Below are 22,478 nucleotides of genomic sequence, written 5' to 3'. Positions count from 1 at the left end.
TGTTGGCGTGCCTTGCTAGGTTGGTGAAGTTCTCCTGGATAATATCCTGAAGAGTGTTTTCCAGCTTGGATTTATTCTCCCCATCACATTCAGGTACATCTATCAAACATAGATTAGGTCTTTTCACATAATCCCATACTTCTTGGAGGCTTTGTTCATTTCTTTTTACTCTTTTTTCTCTAATATTGCTTTCTCATTTTATTTTATTGAGTTGGTCTTAAATATCTCTGCTTGATTGATTTGGCTATTTAAACATGTGTATGCTTTGTGAAGTTCTCATGCTGTTTTTCAGCTCCATCAAGTAATTTATATTCTTCTCTAAGCTAGTTATTCTAGTTAGAATTCCATCTAACTTTTTTTGAGGTGATTAGCTTCTTTGCAGTGGGTAAGAACATGTTCCTTTAGCTCAGAGAAGCTTTTTATTACTCCCCTTCTGAAGCTTGCTTCTGTCAATTTGTCAAACTGATTTTCCATCCAGTTTTGTTCCTTTGCTGGTGAGGAGTTTTGATCCCTTGGAGGAGGAGAAGCATTCTGGTTTTTGGTGATTTCATTCTTTTTTGCGCTATTTCTTCCCATCTTCCTGGATTTATATACTTTTTTGTCTTTGAAGTTGGTGACTTTCAGATGGGGTCTCTGAGTGGATGTCCTTTCTGTTGATGTTGAAGCTATTTCTTTCTGCTTTTTAGTTTTCCTTCTAACAGTCAGGCTCCTCTGCTGGAGCAATGCTGGAGATCCACTCCAGATCTTGCTTGCCTGGGAATTACCTTCAGGTGCTACAGAGCAGTAAGGATTGCTGCCTGTTCCTTCCTTTGGTATCTTTGTCCCAGAAGGGTACCCACCAGATGTCAGCCAGAGCTCTCCTTTATGAGGTGCCTCTTTGTCTATACAGGGGTCAGGGAGCCACATGAGGAGGCAGTCTGTCCCTTATCAGAGCTCAAGTGCTGTGCTGAGAGCTTCATTGTTCCATTCAAAGCTGCTGGGCAGGGACGTTTAAGTCTGCTGCAGAGGAACTCACAACTGCCTCTTTCCCCAGGTGCTCTGTCCTGGGAAAGCGGGGCTTTATTTATAAGTCCATGACATGTTGCTGCCTTTTTTCAGAGATCCCCTACCCAGCAAGGTGGGAGTCTAGTTACAGCCTGCCTGCAGAAGTGTTGCTGAGATGCTGCGGGCTCTGTCCAGCTACTGAGTAAATGTCCTTGCAGTTTCGTTTACACAGTTAAGGTTACATCTGCTTCAGTAATGGCAGGCTGCCTCAGTAATGGCAGCCACACTTCCCCTCCCATGGAACTTGACTGTCCAGGGTTGAGCTTAAACTGCTGTGCTGGCTGTGAAACTCTCAAGCCAGTGCGTTTCAGACTGATGGTCTTCGTGGGGGTAGGACCCTGAGCCAGATCACCTGGCTCCCTGCCTTCAGCCCACTCTTTTGCAGGGGAATGGGCTGCTCTGTCTTGCAGGCATTCCAGGCATCAGCTAAAAGGGTCACCCAGGTTTGTGCACGTTTTTGTGCTAGAAACCTGAGGCTGTTCCTATTCGGCCATCTTGGTGGAGCTCTAATACACCCATTTTAACTAGACTCATTATAACAGGGCAACTGATCAAAGTGTGCTTAAAAATAATAAAGTTTACAGACTAGCTTTTCATGAACAGAACAGTAGGTCTGCTTACTGTCTGGGAATATCTAAGTCTGAGAATAACAAGCAGCATTTACATGCTCTATAATAAATTTAATTTTAAAAGGCCACAGGGATTATCAGAGTAATAAATTAGCATATATTATAATACATTTAAATGTATAATAAAATATTTTCTAAAATTGAGACTAAAGAATTCTCACCATGAAACAAGATGTCCTGGGAATACATTTTACTGCAACTGGAATTATACAATGATTCAAATGATTAATAATCCTTCTCTGCATCACGGTATTATTCAGGTATTTGAAGTTATTTATATTTAAAGAAAATTTAAACAGGTCCTCAGAAGTAATTAAAGTTTCCTTGTTATAATACCACTGTATTTATAAATCATTTCTATAGCATATTTGAGATATAGGGGTTTTATGACAGTTTTCTTCAACTTTGGACGGTTTGATAGATTTTCCAGGGAAGTTGCTCAGCTAAACATTTTATACTCCAAATGTTTGCACATATAACTTATTAATGTTATCAGTTTTAATAAATGATTAAAGTTACAGACTTTTAAAAATAATTTTGAATTTCACAGGAGTGGCAACATTCATCTTGGTTGAATATTTTAAAATCAAATCCTATTGCATGGATCTTAGCTTTAACACAAAACTTGGGCCTTTATTCCTCATATATCAGCTTTTATTTACTCATTCAAGTATGAATAATTGAATTCTTATTTCTACCTGGTACTTAATATCTTCCATTTATCTCTGAAAAACTTCCAGGCAAGATCTCGGCCATGTGGATTTCGAGCTACATGGATTATGACATCAATTGCATCTTGATCCAGCACCACCTCAGAATTTAGTGACAGATTTAGAAGCCTATAAAGACATAATTTTGTAAAAAATTTTAGTCTAATAACATAAACATTTTAATAATCTTACTAAAATTATAGGCCCTAGTTTGTTATATTCTTCAAAAGAATAGTCTAGTGCAATCTTTAATGCAAACTTAAAAATAAAACACATTTCTGTTTATAGAAAAGAGAGGACCAAACTCATAGTATTTTAATTAAAAACATTGAACTCTAAAAAAATCTTGTGGAAGGATAAATCACAATTCTGGTTCGATGATGCAAATTCTTCTTTAAAATTCTTTATACTAAACACTTTCTTTTATAATGAAATCTTTTCTTACACATGTATCAATTACATAAAATAATTAGTCATAAAAAGATATAATCAATGAAATCAAGTAGCTTTAGTCATTAACATGGCAGTTTTCCTAACCTTTAGGAAGATATATTTTAAAGCAACTAACATATATTCAAGTAAATAAAAGCAACTTTAGAGCAATTTCATTAACAGAGAATACTTTCATTACAGAAACAAATTTAGAAAATCAATTTACTTACCTATTTAATAAATTCCTGTCATCACTGCAAGTTAAGGCTTCCAATAATATTTTCTTCTCAGAAACTGCTGTGGTGGAATGGAATTTCATCCATATGAATTCCCAGACATCCTCATCCAGTAGTGACACTCCTGTACAGTATACGATGTCTCTAACATTTAGTGGTATTCTAAAGAAGCAACCCATGATGGTTTTCTATTAATTAAAAGCTTCACAGTTTTGATAATAAAGACAGATGTTGCTTTACTACAGTCAGTTTTTAAAAAGATTATTTTGCTAATGTAGTATTCTGAAACATAATGCAAACTTAAAAATAAAATATTCTGAAACAGAATACTACATAGTGATAATATTTTATAAAGATTTTTCACTGAATGAATAAAATAAAATTTTGTTCCAAGGTAGTTTTGGGCATAATTATTATTTCCACTCTTATACTTACACAAAAATAGTAACATAAAGTCTTCACATTCTCATGAAAATAAGGCACTTTATCTTTTCACCAACTTTACTATGTTTATTATACAAAGATTTCACTCTCATAACTGTTAGACCCAAGAATGACAAGAAAGTACTGGTTGAGAAGACTAGTTAATTTGGATAGAACAGAAACATTTTCTCTTAAATTCATAGATAACTTTCTCTGTAAGTAATTATCTCATGCAACCCTCCAAATTTTGGAGACCTAGAAGACTGTAAGTATAGGTAATAAACAGGTATCAAAACATAAGTGGAAAGTTATTTTTTCTTATGTTTATAGAAGGACTTAAAATATACTAAAATTTGACTTTCACCCCAAATACAGTCTTATAGTGGGAAACTTAGTATTTAATAAGAATTGACTCTTCATAAATTATAAATTTTCATGTCTACTTTTCCATAGTGATTTTTCTTACTAGATATTCTTTCCTTAAGTTTTGGTATGTAACCTGTATTTACTGACTTTTTAATATGCTTCTTTAAAAGAATGCTCCAATACTTTAAGAAAAAGTTTCAAAATATATTTTTGCCTTTTTCAACATTCACTAATCTATTATCAAATTTCTCATTTATAATTTGAACATGACCAATAATTACAAACTTTTCTCTGGATAGCAAAAGCAAACAATGCCTTCTAAAGATTTAGGACCCTGATGATTAAAATACTGCTAGGATTAAAGAAATATTTGGAAAACAGGAAAAGTGTATGAATAACTACCAGTAAGAGGATCTGAATCTCATTTTGTTAAGCAGCTAAGAAGGACTACAATCAGGATATTGTGACACTATATCAGGTGTGTAGAATTCTAAGAAAATATCATGCAAAATTCATGGTTTCCAGAAAGGGCTAAACTTATTCTGTCTTTTTCAACAAATAAAGTATTTGAAGAAAAATTACTTTAATTTTGTTAACTGAAGCCCTTTTTCTTTGTGGCATTAGAAAGCATTTTGTTTGATTTGTTTTCAATGAAACAAAAGGAACGCAGACATAGAATAACCCATTAAAGAGCTTCACATCTTTCTCTTGTTTTCCATCTCAGCCCCGGAGCCCCTGTAGAAAGTACTAACAAAAGCCTTCTCATTTATTGGTGACATGTTCTCTCTGCTCTGTTTATAACCAGCTTGACACAGGGGATACCTGAAATCACTAAGGAAGGCATTAGCACCACATTTTGGAGGACATGCTCAATTCCGGTTAAGATTACAGAGATGCCTCCATCTTTAATAACTTAAATCAACAGCTATAAAAGACAGCGGGCCTTTTCCTCCATACATGATAGGCTACAGCACACAACACTGCATTATTGCCCCATTTTTGCCAAAAGAGTGAATAAAAACTTGCAAGAAAAAAACAATAAAATATCTACTGAAATCACTAACTCATCAATCAATGTACAATTCCTTAATATTAAGCATATTATAGTAACAATTTATTTTCTAAGATATATTTAATAAGCTATTAATATACCAGAGAGAATATAGGGATAGAGCCCTTTAAGTCAGGTTTTTTTATCGCCTATAGAACCAATCCCCAATATCGATGTTCCAGAAGAAAAGTCATGTATAAATACAGAACAAAAATGTATAAATATAGAACAACTATGTTTCCTGGAAGGCACTTGAGTGCCACATACTATACTGGTGCCATATGCTAAAAGTCTCCAGTACCTGGCAATCATCATTCCACTCTTTAATTCATGAACTTCACTATTTATATATCTCATATAAATGGAATCGTATCTGTCTTTCTGTGACTGGCTCTTTCACTGAGCATAATGTCTTCCAGGTTCATCGATATTGTCAATATTGAAAAATGTCCTTCTTCTTAAAGGCTGAATAGTATTTCATTGTATGTGTATACTACATTTTCTTTGTCCATCAATCTATTGATGAACATTTAGGTTGTTTCCACATCATGGCTAATGTGAATAATTCTGCAAAAAACTGGGAATGCTGATACGCTTTTGATATCTTGATTTCAATTCTTTTAGATAAATATCCATAAATGGGATGCTGGATCACATTGTAGTTCTATTTTTAGTTTTTTAAGAGCGTTCCATACTGTTTATCATAGCAGCTGCACAGTAGCATGGAAGGGTATTGATTTCTCCTTGGCAACCTTGACAACATCCTTGACAACATTTGCTGTGTTTGGATTTTTGATAATAGCTATCCTGAATTTCACTGTGGTTTGATTTTCATTTTCCTGGTAATTAGTGACTTTTTTTCATATACCTGTTGACCAAATCTATGTCATCTGGGGAGAAAAGTCTTTTCAAATCCTTATCCATTTTTGTAACTGGATTAATATTGTTTTGCTATTGAGTTGAAGAAATCTCTTACATAATTTGGAGATAAATCATTTTTCAAATATATGGTTTGCAAATATTTTCTCCAATTCTGTAGGTTGACTTTTTACTCTTGTTGAGTGTTCACTTTGCTGTGCAGAAGCTTTTCAGTTTGATGCAATCCCACAATTTATTTTTATGTTACCTACACTTTTGAAGTCATATCCATGAAATCATTGCCAAGGCCAATGTCATTTTCTTTCAAAAATGTTTTATAGATCTTAGTACACAAAGTTTTCACTTCCTTAGTTTAGTTTATTTCTAAGTATTTTATTCTTTGGAAAGTTTATTTTTATATTATGTTATTTTTTTCATAGAGATGGAGTCTTTTTATGTTTTCCAGGTTGGTCTCAAACTCCTAGCCTCAAGTGATCCTCCCACTTTGGCCTCTTGAAGTGTTGAAATTACAGGCATGCATCACCATGCCCAGACTATTTTATTCTTTTTGGTGCTGTTGTAAACGGGATTGCTTTCCTGAGTTACTTTTCAGAGAGTTTATTGTTAGTGTACAGAAACACCGCTGATTTTTCTGTGTTGATTTTATAACCTGCAAATATACTGAATTTGTTTATCAGTTCTAACAGTTTTTTTGTGGAGACTTTAGGGATTTCAACACATAAGATCAATTCATGTGCGAACAGGGACAATTTTACTTCTCCCTTTTCAATTGGAATGTCTTTTATTTCTGTTTCTTCTCTATTTTCTCTGGTTAAGGTTTCCAGAGCTATGTTGAATAAAGTGGTTAGAGGAGGTATCTTGATTTTGCTTTTGGCTGTAGAGGAAAAGCTTTCAACTTTTCACCATTGAGTATAATGTTAATTGCAGGCTTTTCATGTATGGCCTTAACTACACTGAGGTACTATCCTTTTATTCCTTATTTGTTGAGTTTTTTTTTTTTTTTTATCATGAAAGGATATTAAATTTTGTCAGTGCTTTGTATTTAAGATGATCACGTGATTATCCTTTATTCTAATAATGTGGTATATAACATTAATTGATTTTTGTATGGAGAAGTATCCTTGCATCTCAGAGATAAATACCAGCTGGTCATGGTGTATTATCCTTTAATGTACTGTTAGTTTCAGGCTGCTAGTGTTCTGTTGAGGATTTCTGCATCTACTTTCATTATGGACATTTACTTGTAGTTTTCATTCCTTGTGATGTCTTTGCCTGGCTTTGGTACCAGGGTGATGCTGGTAAAATAAGTTTGGAAGTGTTCCTCTTCAATTTTTTTGAAAATTCAAAAGGATTGGAGGATTCTTTAAATGTTTGTAGAGTTCACCTTTCAGTGAATTCATCTAGTCCCAGGATTTTCTTTGTTAAAGGTTTTTGAGTACTAAATCAATTTCCATCTCAGTTATAGATCTGTACAGACTTGCTAATTCTTCACTGGTTAGTATACCGATAGGCTACATTTTGTAGGAGTGTGTCCATTTTTCTGTTATTTCATTTGTTGGCATATAATTGTTTATAGTAGTTTCTTTTAATTCTTTTTATGTCTGTGGCATTAGTTGTGATATCTAGTCCTTAATTTCTCTTTTTATTTATTTGAGTCTTCTGTCTTTTTTATTAACTAGCCTAGTTTAAGATTTATCAATTTTGTCTGATTTTTTTCTATTGTTTTTCTGTTTTCTGTTTTATTTCTATTCTTTGTTATTTTCTCCCTTTTGCTAACTATGTGGATAATTTGTTCTTTTTCTATCTCCTTGAGATGTAAAGGTGGGTTCAGGTTATTATAAATATATGTATTTATTACAATAAACTTCCCTCTTAATACTGCTTTTACTGTATCCCATAAGTTTCAGTACGATGTTTCATTCTTTTTTTTTTTTTTTTTTGTCTTGATGTACTCTTTACTTTCTTTTTGGATTTCTTCTTGACTCAATTATTGTTTAAGAGTGTATTGCTTAATCCACCTATTTGTAAATTTTCCCATTTTCTTTTTGCTATTGATTTCTAGTTTCACTTCGTTTAGTAAAAGTATGTGGTATAATTACAATCTTCTTAAATTTGTTAAGACTTGTTTTATGACCTAACGTGATCTAACTTGGAGTAAGTTCTATGTGTGCTTAAGAAGAATGTATATTCTGTTGTCATAGGCTAGGATATTCTGTGCATGTCTGTTAAGTCTATTTGGTTTATAGTGTTGTAAGTCCTGTCTTATTGATCTTCCGTCTGGATGCTTTATTTATTATTAAAAGTTGAACACTGGCATCTCCACTATTTTTATTGCTTTTTATTTCTCCCTTCAGTTCTGTCAATATTGGCTTTATATAGTTAGGTGCTCTGATGTTGAATGTATGTATGTTTATAATTTGTTATATCTTTACAGTGGTTTGACACTTTTATTATAACATAGTTCTTCTAATGGTTTTTGACTTACAGTCTGTTTGTCTGCTATAGCTGCTCTTTTTTGGTTTTCCATTTGCACAGAATGTATTTTTCCATCCCTTTACTCTCAGCCTATAAGTGTCCTTAAAACTAAAAAGAGACTTTTATAGACACTATACAGTTAGGTCTTGTTTTGTTAATACATTCAGCCACTGTTTTTTGATTGGGAAGCTTAATCCATTTATATCTAAAGTAATATTGATAGGGAAGAATTTGTTTATGCCATTTTAACAAAATTGTTTTCTGTTGGTCTTGTAGGTTTTTTCCTGTCTTTTCCTCTCTTACTGTCTTCCTTTTTTAATTTTTTATGTTGATATGCTGTTATTTGTCTTTCCTTCTCTTTTTTATAACTTCTATGGCTTTATTAGTGTGCTTACCTTGATGTACACATATATTATAACAGCCTATTTTCAGCTGATAACAACTTAAGCTTAAATACACACAAAAACTCCACAATTTGACTTTTGCTCTCAGATTTTGTTATTGTTTTCACAATTTTTATTATTCATATTGAGTACCTTGTAATATATTTTAGTTATATTCATTTTTAATACTTTTGTCATTTAAGCTGTATATTAAAATTAAAAGTTATTTACCCACCACCATTATAGTAATAAAGTATTTGTATTTATCTATATGTTTCATATTTTCTTGTGCCATTTTGTTGCTGTTTAGCATCCTTTCGTTTCAACCTGAAAATTTTCCTTTAGCATTACTTTCAAGGCAAGTCTGCTGATGATGACCTCACTCAGCTTTTGTTTGCCTAGGAAAGTCATTATTTCTCTTACGTTTTTAAATGACATTATTGCTTGTATAGTATTCTGGGTTAGCAGTTTTCTTTTTCCTTTCAGCATTTTGAATATATCAGTCCACTTTCTTCTAGCTTGCAAGATTTCTGCTGAAAAATATTTTGATAGTTCTATAAGGGTTCCTTAGCATGTGCCAAGTCATTTTTGCTGCTTTCAAAATTATCTTCTTTACTTTTGCCAGTTTGATTATAATGTGTCTTGATGTACATTTCCTTAAGGTCACTTTATTGGTGTGCTTGGGCTTTTTGCTTCTGAATGTCCATTTCCTTCTCTAGATTTGTGAAGTTTTCAGCCATTTTATCTTTGAAAAAGCTGTCTAGTCCTTTCACTTTATCTTCTGCTTCTTGGACTTCCATGATGTGTATATTGGTCCACTTCCTGGTGTACCAAAACTCCCTTAAGCTATATTCGCTTCTTTTCATTATTTTGCATTGTTTCTTTTCTAAGTAAATCTTTAAATACTTGTCTTTAAAGTCACTGATTGATCCATCTTTAGGTATCTGATCTGCTGTTTAACCCTTCTGTTAATAGGAAATTTTTCAGTTAGTGTGTTCTTCAGCTTCATTATCTGTTTCATACTTTTAAATGTTTTCTATCTTCTTGTTTAAATTATTTTAAATGCATTGTACACTTGACTTCAGTGACCGTCTTTATGACAGTTATTTTGAATTATCTGTCTGATAAATCATATGCTTCATTATGGTCAATTTTTGAAGATTTATCTTGTTCTTTTCTTTGGGACATCATTCCTAGTTTCTTATTTTTTCTTGACTATTGGTTGATATGTGCACATTAATCAATTCTCCAAATTCACAAACTGGCCTTGTACAGAAGAAGATACACACCTGATAGCCTGGCTAGAGATTCTGGGAACCTCTACTAACTGTCTTTATTCCCAGGGAGAAGCACGCAACTGTGGTTTTTATCTGCTTGCTCTGTGCTGAGCTGGGGAAAAGCTGCAGTGTTTAACAGTCCAGGCCACTGTTCTGATCTCCCCTAAGTGGCTAGCCTGCACCAGACCCATCAGAATGCCAAGACTGAGAAGTCAGATGTTAATTCTTTGAGGTGCCTCAGAGAAGTCTGAGCACTGGATGCACAGATCAACTCTTTCCCTCCCCAATGGGAAGCCAAGAGCTGGGATTTTCCCTCTATTTGATCTGTGATGGCAGTAGAGAAGATTTATTACATTTACCAGCCCAAACTCCTATCTCGGTCCTCCTCCAGGTGGCTAGACTATGTCAGTTCTGTCACAGCTCCATGCCTAGTAAAGCAAATGCTCATTCTTTGTGCAGTACCAAAAACATTAAAGCACTGGAGGCATAGATCAAATTTTTTCCTCTCTAAGAGCCTATCAATAATTGGAATTTTTGTTTAATCCTATCACTCTGTGCTGGAAAAAATTATGGCATCTCTAACCCAAGCCACCATCTCCACTTTCCTCAGATGGCTAGACTGTACTAAACTTTTCACAGTTCCAAAGTAAGCAAGACAGGAGCCAGTTTTTAGGCGATACGATTGCAAATAGTAAGATACTGGATGCCTGAACCTACCTCTTTTCTCCCCTAGGAGAAGCTGGGAGGAGGAATTCTCTTCCTGACCATTTGACTATGTGCCAGGGAGTAGAGATTCTGAAAAGTGTGTGTCCTAAATCTCTCCACTACCTTTAATGAGTGATCTTGCACTCACTATTGATGTAGGAACATTTCAATTAGTTTCTGGATTTCTCACAAAGGGAATTTGCCCATAAATTGTTGCTGAATCATTGTGTTTGCAGGGAAAGAAGAATTCAGTGCTTCCTGCTATATCATCTTGCTGACATTGCTCCAAAAATTGTATACCCATCACGAGGGTATGATTGCCATGCTCTGGGCCTAACCAGTGAACTGCAGAGTAATACCAATGCATCCAACATATAATCTTCTGAGAGTTGAACTGGACACAGATGTTACCTGTAATTATTTTTAGTTACTTTTTAAAAATCCATGGTTTAATCAGTCATCTTTGATAAACGTTTGATGTTGGAAAGACTGAATTTCCGACAATAAGTATTCATTCTGTTCAGCAGCACTGAAGTGATACTTGTTAAAACACAGCCTCTGGGTGAGTTAAAAGGACATAAAGTAGCAGTATATTTAAGGAGCTGCTGTATGGCCAGCTGGTCATATACAGAGCAAGAAGAAGAGAGTCTGAAAGGACACCCAGCAATAAAATGTTGGATGAAATGACAGACAGACCTTCCAGAAGGAATCTAATACAAATGGATAAAATAACAGACAGACCACCCTGAAGGAATCTAACGCAAATACTGGGCAAAGGAGGTCTTTGAAGGCAAAGCTGCCTAGAATAAAGGCAGGTTCTATATTTGTATCTGTAGCTTCAAATGAAGGGAAAGGCTGCATACTTTGGAGGTGCTTTGCAAAACACTGCTGGTCAAGTTTCAGTCTTCTTAACGATTGTCCGTCACATAGCGGATATATCAAATTTGATGAAATTCTATTACTATGAAAACGAAATACACATGTTTACATATATAACTTAAAGCATGTTGATGGTCCCTTGAAAAATAGTCCTCAGTCTCAGTTACAAATCCCCAAATATCAGGGAAGATATGGCTCTATTAGCAGATGCTAGGAAATACAATTGCATAGGTTTCTATGGCTCCTTAGGAGAAAATAAACAGCACATCTTCTCACTCCATCAACTCCTCATGTTTTTATCCATGTAGCAGATGAAGAATCAATGTAAAGTTCACAAGATCATTTTTACTCATGCCTATAAATGAAACAAGATTGGTAAGCACCAGATATGCCAAGGGCCTTCAGTTCCCAATGACTTCCACTGTTAATGAACCCCCCTTTTGTTGCTAAATTTGTAAAGATGTTCTAATAAAATGTCAGCAAAATGATTGCTCTGGGGACAGTTTAAGATCTCTTTGTATAAACCAAAGTCATTAGGAACAAATGAAAATGCTCATTTGTTTGTAAAGCATGAGCTAAAAAAAACCCCACAGAACCCACAGTTATGAGTGGTACAAATGAGTCCTGTGAGGCTCCTGATATCAGGATTACAAGGAGAAGGCCCCTCCTAGTGAACATGGAAATTGTTTATAAGAATGTGAATATTCCCACAGTCATTTCTCTTTAAATGCTGCCTGAGCATTAAATTCTTTAATAGAATTGTATTATCTGGGAAGGAAAGCTGTGTTTGTTTTTCTCTAGGTACCGTATACATGATAAACATGAACAGTGAGTTAGCCTCTCCTAGCTACATCATACAAGATGAATGGGGTAATGCTTAGCCAAAATAAAATACCTTTATCTTTTTTAGGATACTGACATTACACAAATTATCACCTAATTAGTGTAACTTGTATGATAGTTTATTCCACTCTCATTTTAAATAGGATTGTGACAGAGTTCATTTGTAGGATAACACTTTTGAAAGCACAGACGTTTAGTATATCATTGTGAAATAATTTATTTTCATATTTTAGTGATATATGTAACTTTTTTATCTTACTCAAAGCAAATGCTTTGGAGTAAAAGTTAAAAAATTAAGTAAGTGGAAAAATAAAGACATGCATCTTTCAGGAAAAATGTTTTACTGAGTTAAATAATAATGACGGCTGCCTTAGTCTGAACTGCTGTAACAAAGTGCCATATACTGGGAGGGTTATAAACAATTGAAATTTATTTCTCACAGTGCTGGAGGCTGTAAGTCTGAGATTAGGGTAAGAGCATGGTCAGGTTCTGGCAAGGGCCTCCTGCCAGGTTGTAGTCTGCTGACTTCTTAAACTCTTATGTGGTAGAAACAGGGCTAAAAGGCAATCTGGGATTTTTTTCATGAGGTATTTAATTGCATTTGTGAAGGCTTCACCATCACAAATGGTGATATAGCTCCCAAAGACCATACCTTCTAATACTATCACATTGGGGATTAGGATTTCAACATACAAATTTGGGAGAAAAATATGTTGTTCATTCATAACAACAATAGAATGAAACTAAATCATAGTAAATTGGTTTTTTGTTGTTGTTGTTACTGTTTTGAGATGGAATTTTGCTCTGTTGTCCAGTGTAGAGTGCAGTGGTGCAATCTTGGCTCATTGCAACCTCCACCTCCTAGGTTCAACAAATTCTCCTGCCTCAGCCTCCCATGTAGCTGAGAGTACAGGAGCCCATGACCATGCCTGGCTAAGTTTTGTATTTTTAGTAGATAGGGGGTTTCACCATCTTGGCCAGGCTGGACTCGAACCCCTAACCTCGTGATTCATCTGCCTCAGCCTTCCAAAGGGCTGGGATTACAGGTGTGAGCCACTGTACCTGTTATGGTATTTTAGTTATTAAATGAAAAACAGTGAAATGAATTGACATGATAAATAATTGAGACAATTTCCAAAGATTTTGCTGTGAATGTTTTCATTGATATATGATAAAAAATCTGAACTCAACTAAAATATCAACAATAAGGCACTGGTTTAAGTTAACATACAAATAGCAACTGAGAATGATATCATAGATTAATATTTAGTCATATAATAACATATACTAAAGCTAAAGCATAATGCATATGTTAATGAATAATATGTGTAATACCATTGCGTAAGTTTATAAAAATTACATAATGTGTATGTTCTTAGGAAAAATAAACTGAAAGGACAAACAAGTATATTAACGTTTGCCTCAGGGTTTGGTCATTATAAGTAACTGCTCTTTCTTTTTTTGAACTCATATATTGTGTGTTTAATTATTTAATAACTTTTATAATTAGTTTGGAAATAAATAAATGTATAAGTACATTTGTAAAAACAAATTGTTACTTACTGTTAGAATAAAATACATTCAATATACAAAAATGCAATTGAATAATATGTAGAGATAAATTTAAAATATCCTAGAGAGGAAAATTATACTTGCCAAAGGAAAAATATATTTAAAATTCAAATTTAGATAATTATGCCATGAGTCTATTTCTAAGCAAGTTTTTGGCAGGCCTAATTTAACTAGTGACTGCCTCTAGGTCCAGGTGAGTCAAGGTCATTGCCTTGGCCTTCATTTTTTAGCCTAACTAGACAGGGCTAAACACATGGGTTCTAAAGTCCTTTCTTGCTCTGTGAGTACAAGAGTCTTTCATTAGTGATTGTGTTAACACTGAAATGTGGATTTAATTATTTTCAAAGACAATGAAAAACATTTCTCAAATCTAGCCTCTCTAAGAACACCTCATTCTTTCAGTGGCACTACATGGGCCATTGATATAGAGTGAGGCCTAACACTTGATTAATTTATAATTAATTCATTGATTTGAAGGATTGTTTGCCTACCCTAACTGCAAATTAAAAGCTTTGGTGGAGGCTTCCTTGCCAATATTCCAAATCTTGTTCTGCCTTACAAATGCTTGTCCTCTTTGGGGACAGACAATCCATGACTTTGAAATAGCAAACTGAAAAATAACCTGCATTTACAGAGGCTGACTTTGTTCATAGTGTCCTCTATTCTCATTTCTCTCTATCCTCATTCTTTAGCTTCTTGTCTGCTGTTAATAAAGCCACCATGAATAGAACTTAAAGGTGTTTAGAAGGAATGAGCAACTTTTTGTACCTATGTGTCAGTTTCCCCTTCTGGAAAATGGGGATAATAATTACTTACGGGGCTGTTACAATGATTAAATGAGATGTCTGTCCAGTGCTTAGCACAGTGCCTGGTGTATATAAAGGTTTTGGCAGGGGCTTTATCTCCGCAATGCGCACTGCCCAGTGCTGGGAAAATAGCAAATTGTTCTCAATATTTGATAACAATTCTCCTCCTCATTATTTATATTATTATTATTATTAAAATGAAGTAACAACCATCTTTCCCAAATGAGTAATGGAATTTTTAAAAAGCAGCAATAAAAATTTAAAGAATCTCACTGAGTGAATGAGTAATTTATTGAAAAACATGACTGATAATATGTCTTGAGTTTAAAGCATTATAATAAAATACACTTTTATAATCCCACCTAACTTTACTCGTATACCTGTCACTCAAATATAGTACCACTAAATTCATAAAAACCCTGGCAACCAGGAAGAATGTGGTTTCTAGAAATCTCTACAATGCCCCTAGCAAAGAGGGGACAGAATCCCAAGTGAAACACAGAGCAATGCTGAATGGAAAGGTCACTAGGTAGCAATGCTATTTGCTAGGCGCCTTTCATGCCACAGCTAGGGTGGTTCTGTTTCCAGGAAGTTCTCTCACTTGTGCCCAAACAGCATTTACATTCCCCTTGAACCTTAAGCATAACAAAAAGAAATAGGAAAATCTCAAAACAAAGGAAAAGGCAGTTCAAAACAGTCTGCAACAGCCCTGTGGAATTCAAAAGAATAGCACTGGAGAAACATAGTGGAGAACAGAACAAATGTATTGAAAATTATCTCAGTATGTCCTAAAATGATGTTCAATACTTCTTAATATTTTAATTTTGCCTGTTTGCAAAGAGACATATGCAGCTCTTTCTATATGAAAAGAAAAAGACGTACTGGTGGGGGACAAGGGATCTTAACTCTTAACAGCCTGAATCTATCAAAAGATTACGTTTTAAAGTAACTGCACTCTTTCAAGTGGCTTTTAAAATTAAAGTAAATGTACTTTGAAAGGGACATTCACTTTATCTAAGTTTAAGTAATATATATGAAATTACTTTTTAAAGATTTAAGTTCTATATATAAAATTGCTATTATTTCTAGCAGCAATACAATTGGATAGTCAGGAAGAGAGATGATGAAGGTTAAATACCTGGGCCAGAAGACCACTTTATAAAATATAATTACCAAAGCACAAAAACATAAGAAACCGAGTGGCCCAGATAACATTAAAAAGAAGAGGTCAGAAAGGAGACATCAAAGGAAAAGTAGAAAGACAGAACACAAGTGAAAAATGCACAGAGGACAAAAAATTCAGTGTGAATGACAAAGGCAAGAATGACAAAGACGTACAAACAGGTAAAGGAAAAAGAGCAAATAATTAGAGGAAAATCTGTGATTTGTCTAGTTTTTTCCTTTGGCCCAGTTTTAAACATCTCATACTGAAAAGCCTAAATGCTGGATATTTAACATTTCACAACTTAGAACCCTTATAATTTTCTTGCAATATATCCAGAATCAATTATACCTATAAGGGTTAAAAAATGCTTTATAACCAAAGTAGAAAAATTAAGATATCTATGATGACTCAGTCTAAAACAGTGAACAGCAGGCTGCTAATAGATATAGCTCTAAGAGCATAACATAATTTAATACTTAAGAGGTATCCAATTGTAGTAGAAGTTGTGAAATGGCTGATAAATTGCCCTGTTTATAGACGCCTGGGTTAAAGATTAGATAAACTCTATCCAGATAATCACCTTCCTGTAATCCAAGGCTATTCAACTCTGCTCCATCCTGACTGAATATTTAAGCTGCTTCTTCACTCAGCTCTGGTCAAGGCACTGTAAATCTAAGCACCTGCTATCATATAAAGCCTAACTCTAAAAACAAAAATTAATGGCGTTGTCTGAGTGACAATAATTAGGAATTAGCACTTTAGCTTAACTATTAAGATGAAAGATAAGTTATAAGAATGTATAAGAACTATAACATTAGTTACCATAGCAAATACACAAGCATTGTCTTCATTCAAATCATGACCCAAGTCTGAGTGTCTATGAAAGCTCCACTGGATTATATTAGGCTTCGCCTCAACAAATAACATTTGTTGCTCAGGAAAGATTTATAGCAATTGTCATCACCTTTTCTATTCTTCATACAAATGTTGAAAAATTAAACAGATTTATCTTATCAATCAATGTACTATTTCCAAAACTGTGAGGAATCAGTGCAAATGTGGCTTACCTTACTCTCTAATGAACTATCAAGGTCACTGAGATTAACAAGGCTGATTCTTCAGACTGGCAAGAATTGATCATTGCAATTTTGTTAAGTTTTTGGCATAACCATAAAACTGTCTTGTGCAGGAGAACAATAATTCATTTTTCTCAATTGAAAGTTTCCCAACCAGAAATGGATTTTATTTTGGCCAAAATAAATTTTGCTATTTGTGTGTGTGTTTATGTGTATTGATCAAAATACACTTCTCTTAGACTTTTAATTGATAGTTTTATTTAATTCATTATATTAAAAAATGTACTTTTTAAAAATAGAGAAAGTTTCTTATTCACATCCAATCTGAGAGGTTCTATGACTTTACTGAAAAGTACTTTGGCCTTTCTGTTATCTTTTTATGTGAAAAGCAGTGAAATGCATGATGAATGTCACACATATATGTGTCTTTTAAGGAATACTGATATAATTAAATTTGACAAAAGTTACTCACTTAAAATAGTTAAGAATCTAGTCCTACTTTATGAAGTAACAAAAAATTATTGAAAACAAGACAAAATAACCTGGGTTCGGACAAAAAGGAGCATGGCATAAGTGGATGAAAAAGTTACAAATTAGGCAAAAAGGCACATTTTGCATTGTTAGATGATATACCTGAGAAATATATTTTAGGAGAGTTGACATGGTTTATTATTTTGTGGAAAAATTGAAATATTTAAAATGTATACATGCAAATATATGTGTAATTCATTATGGCATTACATAAGTCTGAAGAGAATGAGGAAACTGTACGTGTTGAATGCCTGCTCTGTATATTTCAGGATAAAATAAGGTTTATTTATATGTGAAAATTAAATACGTCATTTTATTTTTTCTATTTAATTTCATAATTATAAATAGAATCACAAGTCATTAGAAAGAAAAAATGAAGAAACTCTAATACTTAAAAGTAAAGAGATCCTGAAAAATGAGCATGGGTGGGTTTGCATGAATTTTAGGGAAATCTCCATATATTATTCTATTTTATGCCATGAATTACTCCCATGATTTTTTCCCTATATAGTTAAAAATAATACTATAATGGCGGATGATTATAATGTTATCTTACTTTTGTGAGCAACAAGAAGTAATTGCTTCCTCCTTTTCTTAAAGAAAATCCTAAGTAAAAATAGGATGAAGTTCATTAAAGTGAAAAATTTCATTTGCAATATCTCCCTGATATTCCATCAAACAAAGGAAAACAATCCAAAATACTGATTATAAATCAGGGCTTGAATAGAAGGCAGAGACTTAGGGTGTGTGCGTTAGTTTTCTAGGGCTGCCAAAACAAATTACCAAAAACTTGGTGGCCTGAAATCACAGAAACGTATTCTATCGCTGGTGTGAGATCAGAAGTTCAAAACCATGGTGATTTTCTCCTGTAGACTGTAAGGGAAAATATACACCATGCCTCGCTCCAGCTTCTGGTGGCTCCGGCAGTGCTTGGTGCTCCCTGGTTTGTAGATGCACTACTGCAATCTCTACCTCTGTCTTTACATGACTTACGCCTCCATCTCTCTGTGACTACTTTTCCCCATAAGGACACTCATCACCAGATTTCAAGATTTCTCTAAATTCAGGAGGATCTCATATTGATATCTGTTACTTTTTACATCTGCAACAATCCTACTTCTAAATAAAATTACATTTAAACGTAGGGATTAGGATTTGGAGGCATCTTTCAGAGGCCACTATTCAATCCATAGATGTATGTGGATGTCCTTTTAATTTTGCTGTTATTGCCAAAAATTTCTGAACCATAAAAGTTCTAATTTTCCTACTTTTCAAATACTTTATACATATATATATATATATACATTATATATATAACAAAACATTGATGCTTCCATATTTTATCATAACTATCACAATGTTAAATAAATGTTATCACAGTATCATTAGAAAGAAGACTAACATTAGTGAATTATTTTTATTTTTATTTAGAATTAAAGTAAATTATATGTATATGCCTAATCATTAAGGGAAAAAATAAACAAAAAGGAAATATTAGTGTTGTTAAAGGACTCCCCTTAGTGATAATAGCAATGCTGACATTACATTAGTAAAATGTGAAGTAAATCTCTTCTTTGTAGTAGTTGACAGTGATTGCAATGAATTTTATACTCAATGTCTCTCAATCTGTCAGGATAATATACTCACTGTATCTTAGCACAAATGTTTTGGAAGCTGCAAATATTTTTGTTGGCTATTCAGCCAACAAAATTCCAGTTTAGTAAATAATAATGCTTATTATTGTAAGTTTAATCAGCATTGTTCTCAGTTGCCCATGTGAATCTATATTCAATTGGTACTTGTACTGTGATAAACAGTTGGGCTGTTAAAATAGAGCTATTCTACAACTAATCAATAGGCATATCTTTTGATAAAAGACACAAAACTGTCTGACATCAGTATAATTTTAGGCAAACAATACAAACACAATAAGAACATTACTATTGGCAGTAATGGGGGAGATCCAATTATACTGCAAAGAAAAAAATTAAGTCATCACCTTCAAAAAAGCATACTTCTATAAAAATTAAGATACTTTGAAAAAATAACTATTGACTGTGTGGCTCTATGCATGGCTAGTAACAAAATTTTTCTGAACAGTAAAATGTCAGGAAGAAGACCAAAGTGCTGGGTAAAGGAATACAAGTGTATGATTATTTCTGCATTTTAAATTAGAATATAAAATCGTAAATTCATTTAGATTAGAAACTAAATGTGACTATAAGAAAATGAATAGAAATGTGCACTCACTGGAGTTATATTAGCTGTAGAAGCAATTAAAGTCCCTGCTATATAAAAACTAAATTAAAAATACAACCAAATTAGTTAGTCCCTCAAGTAGGTCATTCAGTCAAACATTTATCTCATGACAGGCTGAATTGAGTTGGCATGTATTAAATTCTCTACATAGCAAGGAATAGTGGTATTTTCAGTGTGATTTCAGGAAAGCTTCGGGAAAAGAAGGATAAAAAGTTCTTGTCTATATTCAGGTATAGCCACTATTTAAGTAATTGTAATACATGAAGACCTGTAATTTTACAAATGATAAGCCAAGTAGCAATTCCTGTCTATGAAAAGGATTTTCATATTGACAAAAGAATTCACAATAGGATAAATTCAGATAGCAAGTACACTCGCTACATTTCACATATTATTTTTCTACTATATAGCTTTTCCAAAACACTTGTTTGGTAACACACTCTAATGTTAGAATAGAGATCCTCTAAAGCTTTAATGAAGGAGCATAATCAACTTACTGAGATTTTTGCTCCTCTCAGCAAATAAAAACAAAACAAAGTGATTAAATTAGAAATTATCTTACCAGATTTTTAGAGGATGTGCAGATTCTGCCCAAGCAGCTCAACTTTTTGAAAGTATCAAGAGTCTAATCTTGGGAAAGGATGTTGTGAAGGAAGATCATTTTTGCACACTGTTGTTTCCACTTAACACCCCCTTTCCTGCTAAGTCTAAAGAATGTGAATCTCTCCTATAGACCCCAGTTTAGTTGCCATTCTGCAGGGAACCCGACTTCACTGACAAGCCAAATTGCCCTTCTCTTGTAAACCTTCCCTCTGGCTTCTCATCACAGTTAAAATACTACATTATTTGCATGACATCTGATTAGTGTTGTTCTACCCCATTAGATTGTAAGACAGGAACCATGTTCTTTTGTTCATCATTGCATCCCTAGTGCCTTTTAACACGATGGCTGGACCATGACGGAGACTCGGTATGTTTTATATCTGAATCAAGTACTGTAAGGGTTTGAATTAATACTGGTTAACTTAAAATAAATTAGTTAAATTAACTTAAACAAGTTAACTTATAACTATGGAAGAAATTTGCAATAAATGCTTATTGTAGAAAAGTTAAAAGTCAATTTGATCCGAGCACTCTGAGAGACCAAGGTAGGAGTATTGCTTGAGGCCAGGAGTTTAGGACCAGCCCAGCCAACATAGTGAGACCCTGTCTCTAAAAAAAAAAAAAAAAAAAAAAATTAGTGAGGTGTGGTGGTGTGGGGCTGCAGGCATAGATACATAAGAGGCTGAGGTGGGAGTGTTGCTTGAGCATAGGCATTTGAGGGTGAAGGAAGATATGACAGTGCCACTGCACTTTATTTTGGATAATAGAACTTGTCCTTGTTTCTAAAAGAAGAAAGTCAAGTTGACTATTAACCAGGCATGCCATTGCCCATATGTAGACTGGTGAATCTGGCCCTACAACATTGCAACTGTCCACAATAAGGGATGCAGCATATTAAATATTTTGTTTTTCAACCTTAAAGAACTATGAAGGAATCAATTGAAAATGAGGTGTCAATAGTGATGATGATTTTGATGATAATTGTGAATGCCAGAGGTGCCTATACCATTTTCTTCTTTAAAGACTCTTATGACCAATCTCTAAGTTTCTGTGCCAGGACTATGCAGGCAACAATTCACAATGAACTGAATAGCCATAACTACTGATATATAAAATTCCTATGACAGAAAGGTGAGGGAAGGAAGATGACTAGCTTAAAGTTATTTTTCTAAGCATGTGATGCAAGTGAGAACAATAAAAAGTGCCCTCAAGTTTTGCATTGGTGGAAAACTAGCTAAAAGTACTTTTAAAAATCTACACTACAAATGTTCATGTAGGCTTTTTATGGTTTTGTTCCCCTCACCCTCAATGAGCCTGTCATGAAGAATACATAGGGTAGAATTTGCACAGGATAAAATAAAGAATGGTGTATGATGCTGTCTATCAGCAGTGTCCCGTACTGTGCAAAATACAGGATGGTTAACCAGCCAAACAAGATTACAGCGTGAGATGCTGTATTACTTCCCAGGCAAGAAAAATATGTCTGACTAAAAATACTGCTCAGTTTTCAGCTACTTAACATAATCCAGTGGGAATATATCTACTTTTTATGGCATGCTTTCTAAACTCTTACAAATTAAAAATTAAATAATATTTAATATTCTGATGAAAAAAAGCAGTTTCTATGCCCAGGGCCAGTAGGAGTTAAAAAGAGATACATAACTTGATTTGTAAAATCAGCATTAGCTAGCTATTAATAGTAAGAAAGTAATGAAAACTACTTTGAAACTAAGATATGAATTGTCTACTATGTAATATAAAACAGAATGCAAGTAGTTGTATATTTTAAAGGAAAATGAGTAAAAATAAACTTAATACTTGTGTAAGGTTCTTAGGGACATCTGTAAGAATCAATTCCAGGAATAAATCCTTATAAAGTATATCATTATTAATATATCTATATAGATATGCATCTATTTATTTAAACAGAGAGTAAAAGTCTTTGGATTTTTAGTGGAAAAAATTAAGAATAAATGACAAAAAGGTTTATAAAACTTGATAAAAGAAATAAAGCCACTTTAGAATACCCTGTAAATGTTAAGGTCAAGAGCCACAGCTCATGTCTGGATTATACCCAGCTATTAATACTGCGAGTTCTCAATTCGTTTTTTTTTTTTTTTTTTTTTTTTTTTTT

At 33.7% G+C, this 22,478-nt stretch overlaps 1 protein-coding gene across 1 annotated transcript in view; it reads right to left on the bottom strand.

Annotated features, from left to right (window-relative positions):
• TRHDE (thyrotropin releasing hormone degrading enzyme) overlaps positions 1–22,478 on the bottom strand; it is a 391,885-nt gene that overhangs the window by 15,288 nt on the left and 354,119 nt on the right. Inside the window, exons 16-17 of the mRNA XM_017510084.2 lie at positions 3,046–3,213; positions 2,372–2,512 (exon numbers count right to left, since the gene is read on the bottom strand). Of these exons, the coding sequence (XP_017365573.1) occupies positions 2,372–2,512; positions 3,046–3,213 (309 nt within the window). The remainder of the gene's footprint in view (positions 1–2,371; positions 2,513–3,045; positions 3,214–22,478) is intronic.

Source organism: Cebus imitator, unplaced genomic scaffold (assembly GCF_001604975.1).
Source record: "Cebus imitator isolate Cc_AM_T3 unplaced genomic scaffold, Cebus_imitator-1.0 Scaffold429, whole genome shotgun sequence".
Lineage (NCBI taxonomy): Eukaryota > Metazoa > Chordata > Mammalia > Primates > Cebidae > Cebus > Cebus imitator.
The sequence above is the reverse complement of the archived record's forward strand: the minus strand, read 5'-3'. Positions and strand labels throughout refer to the sequence as shown.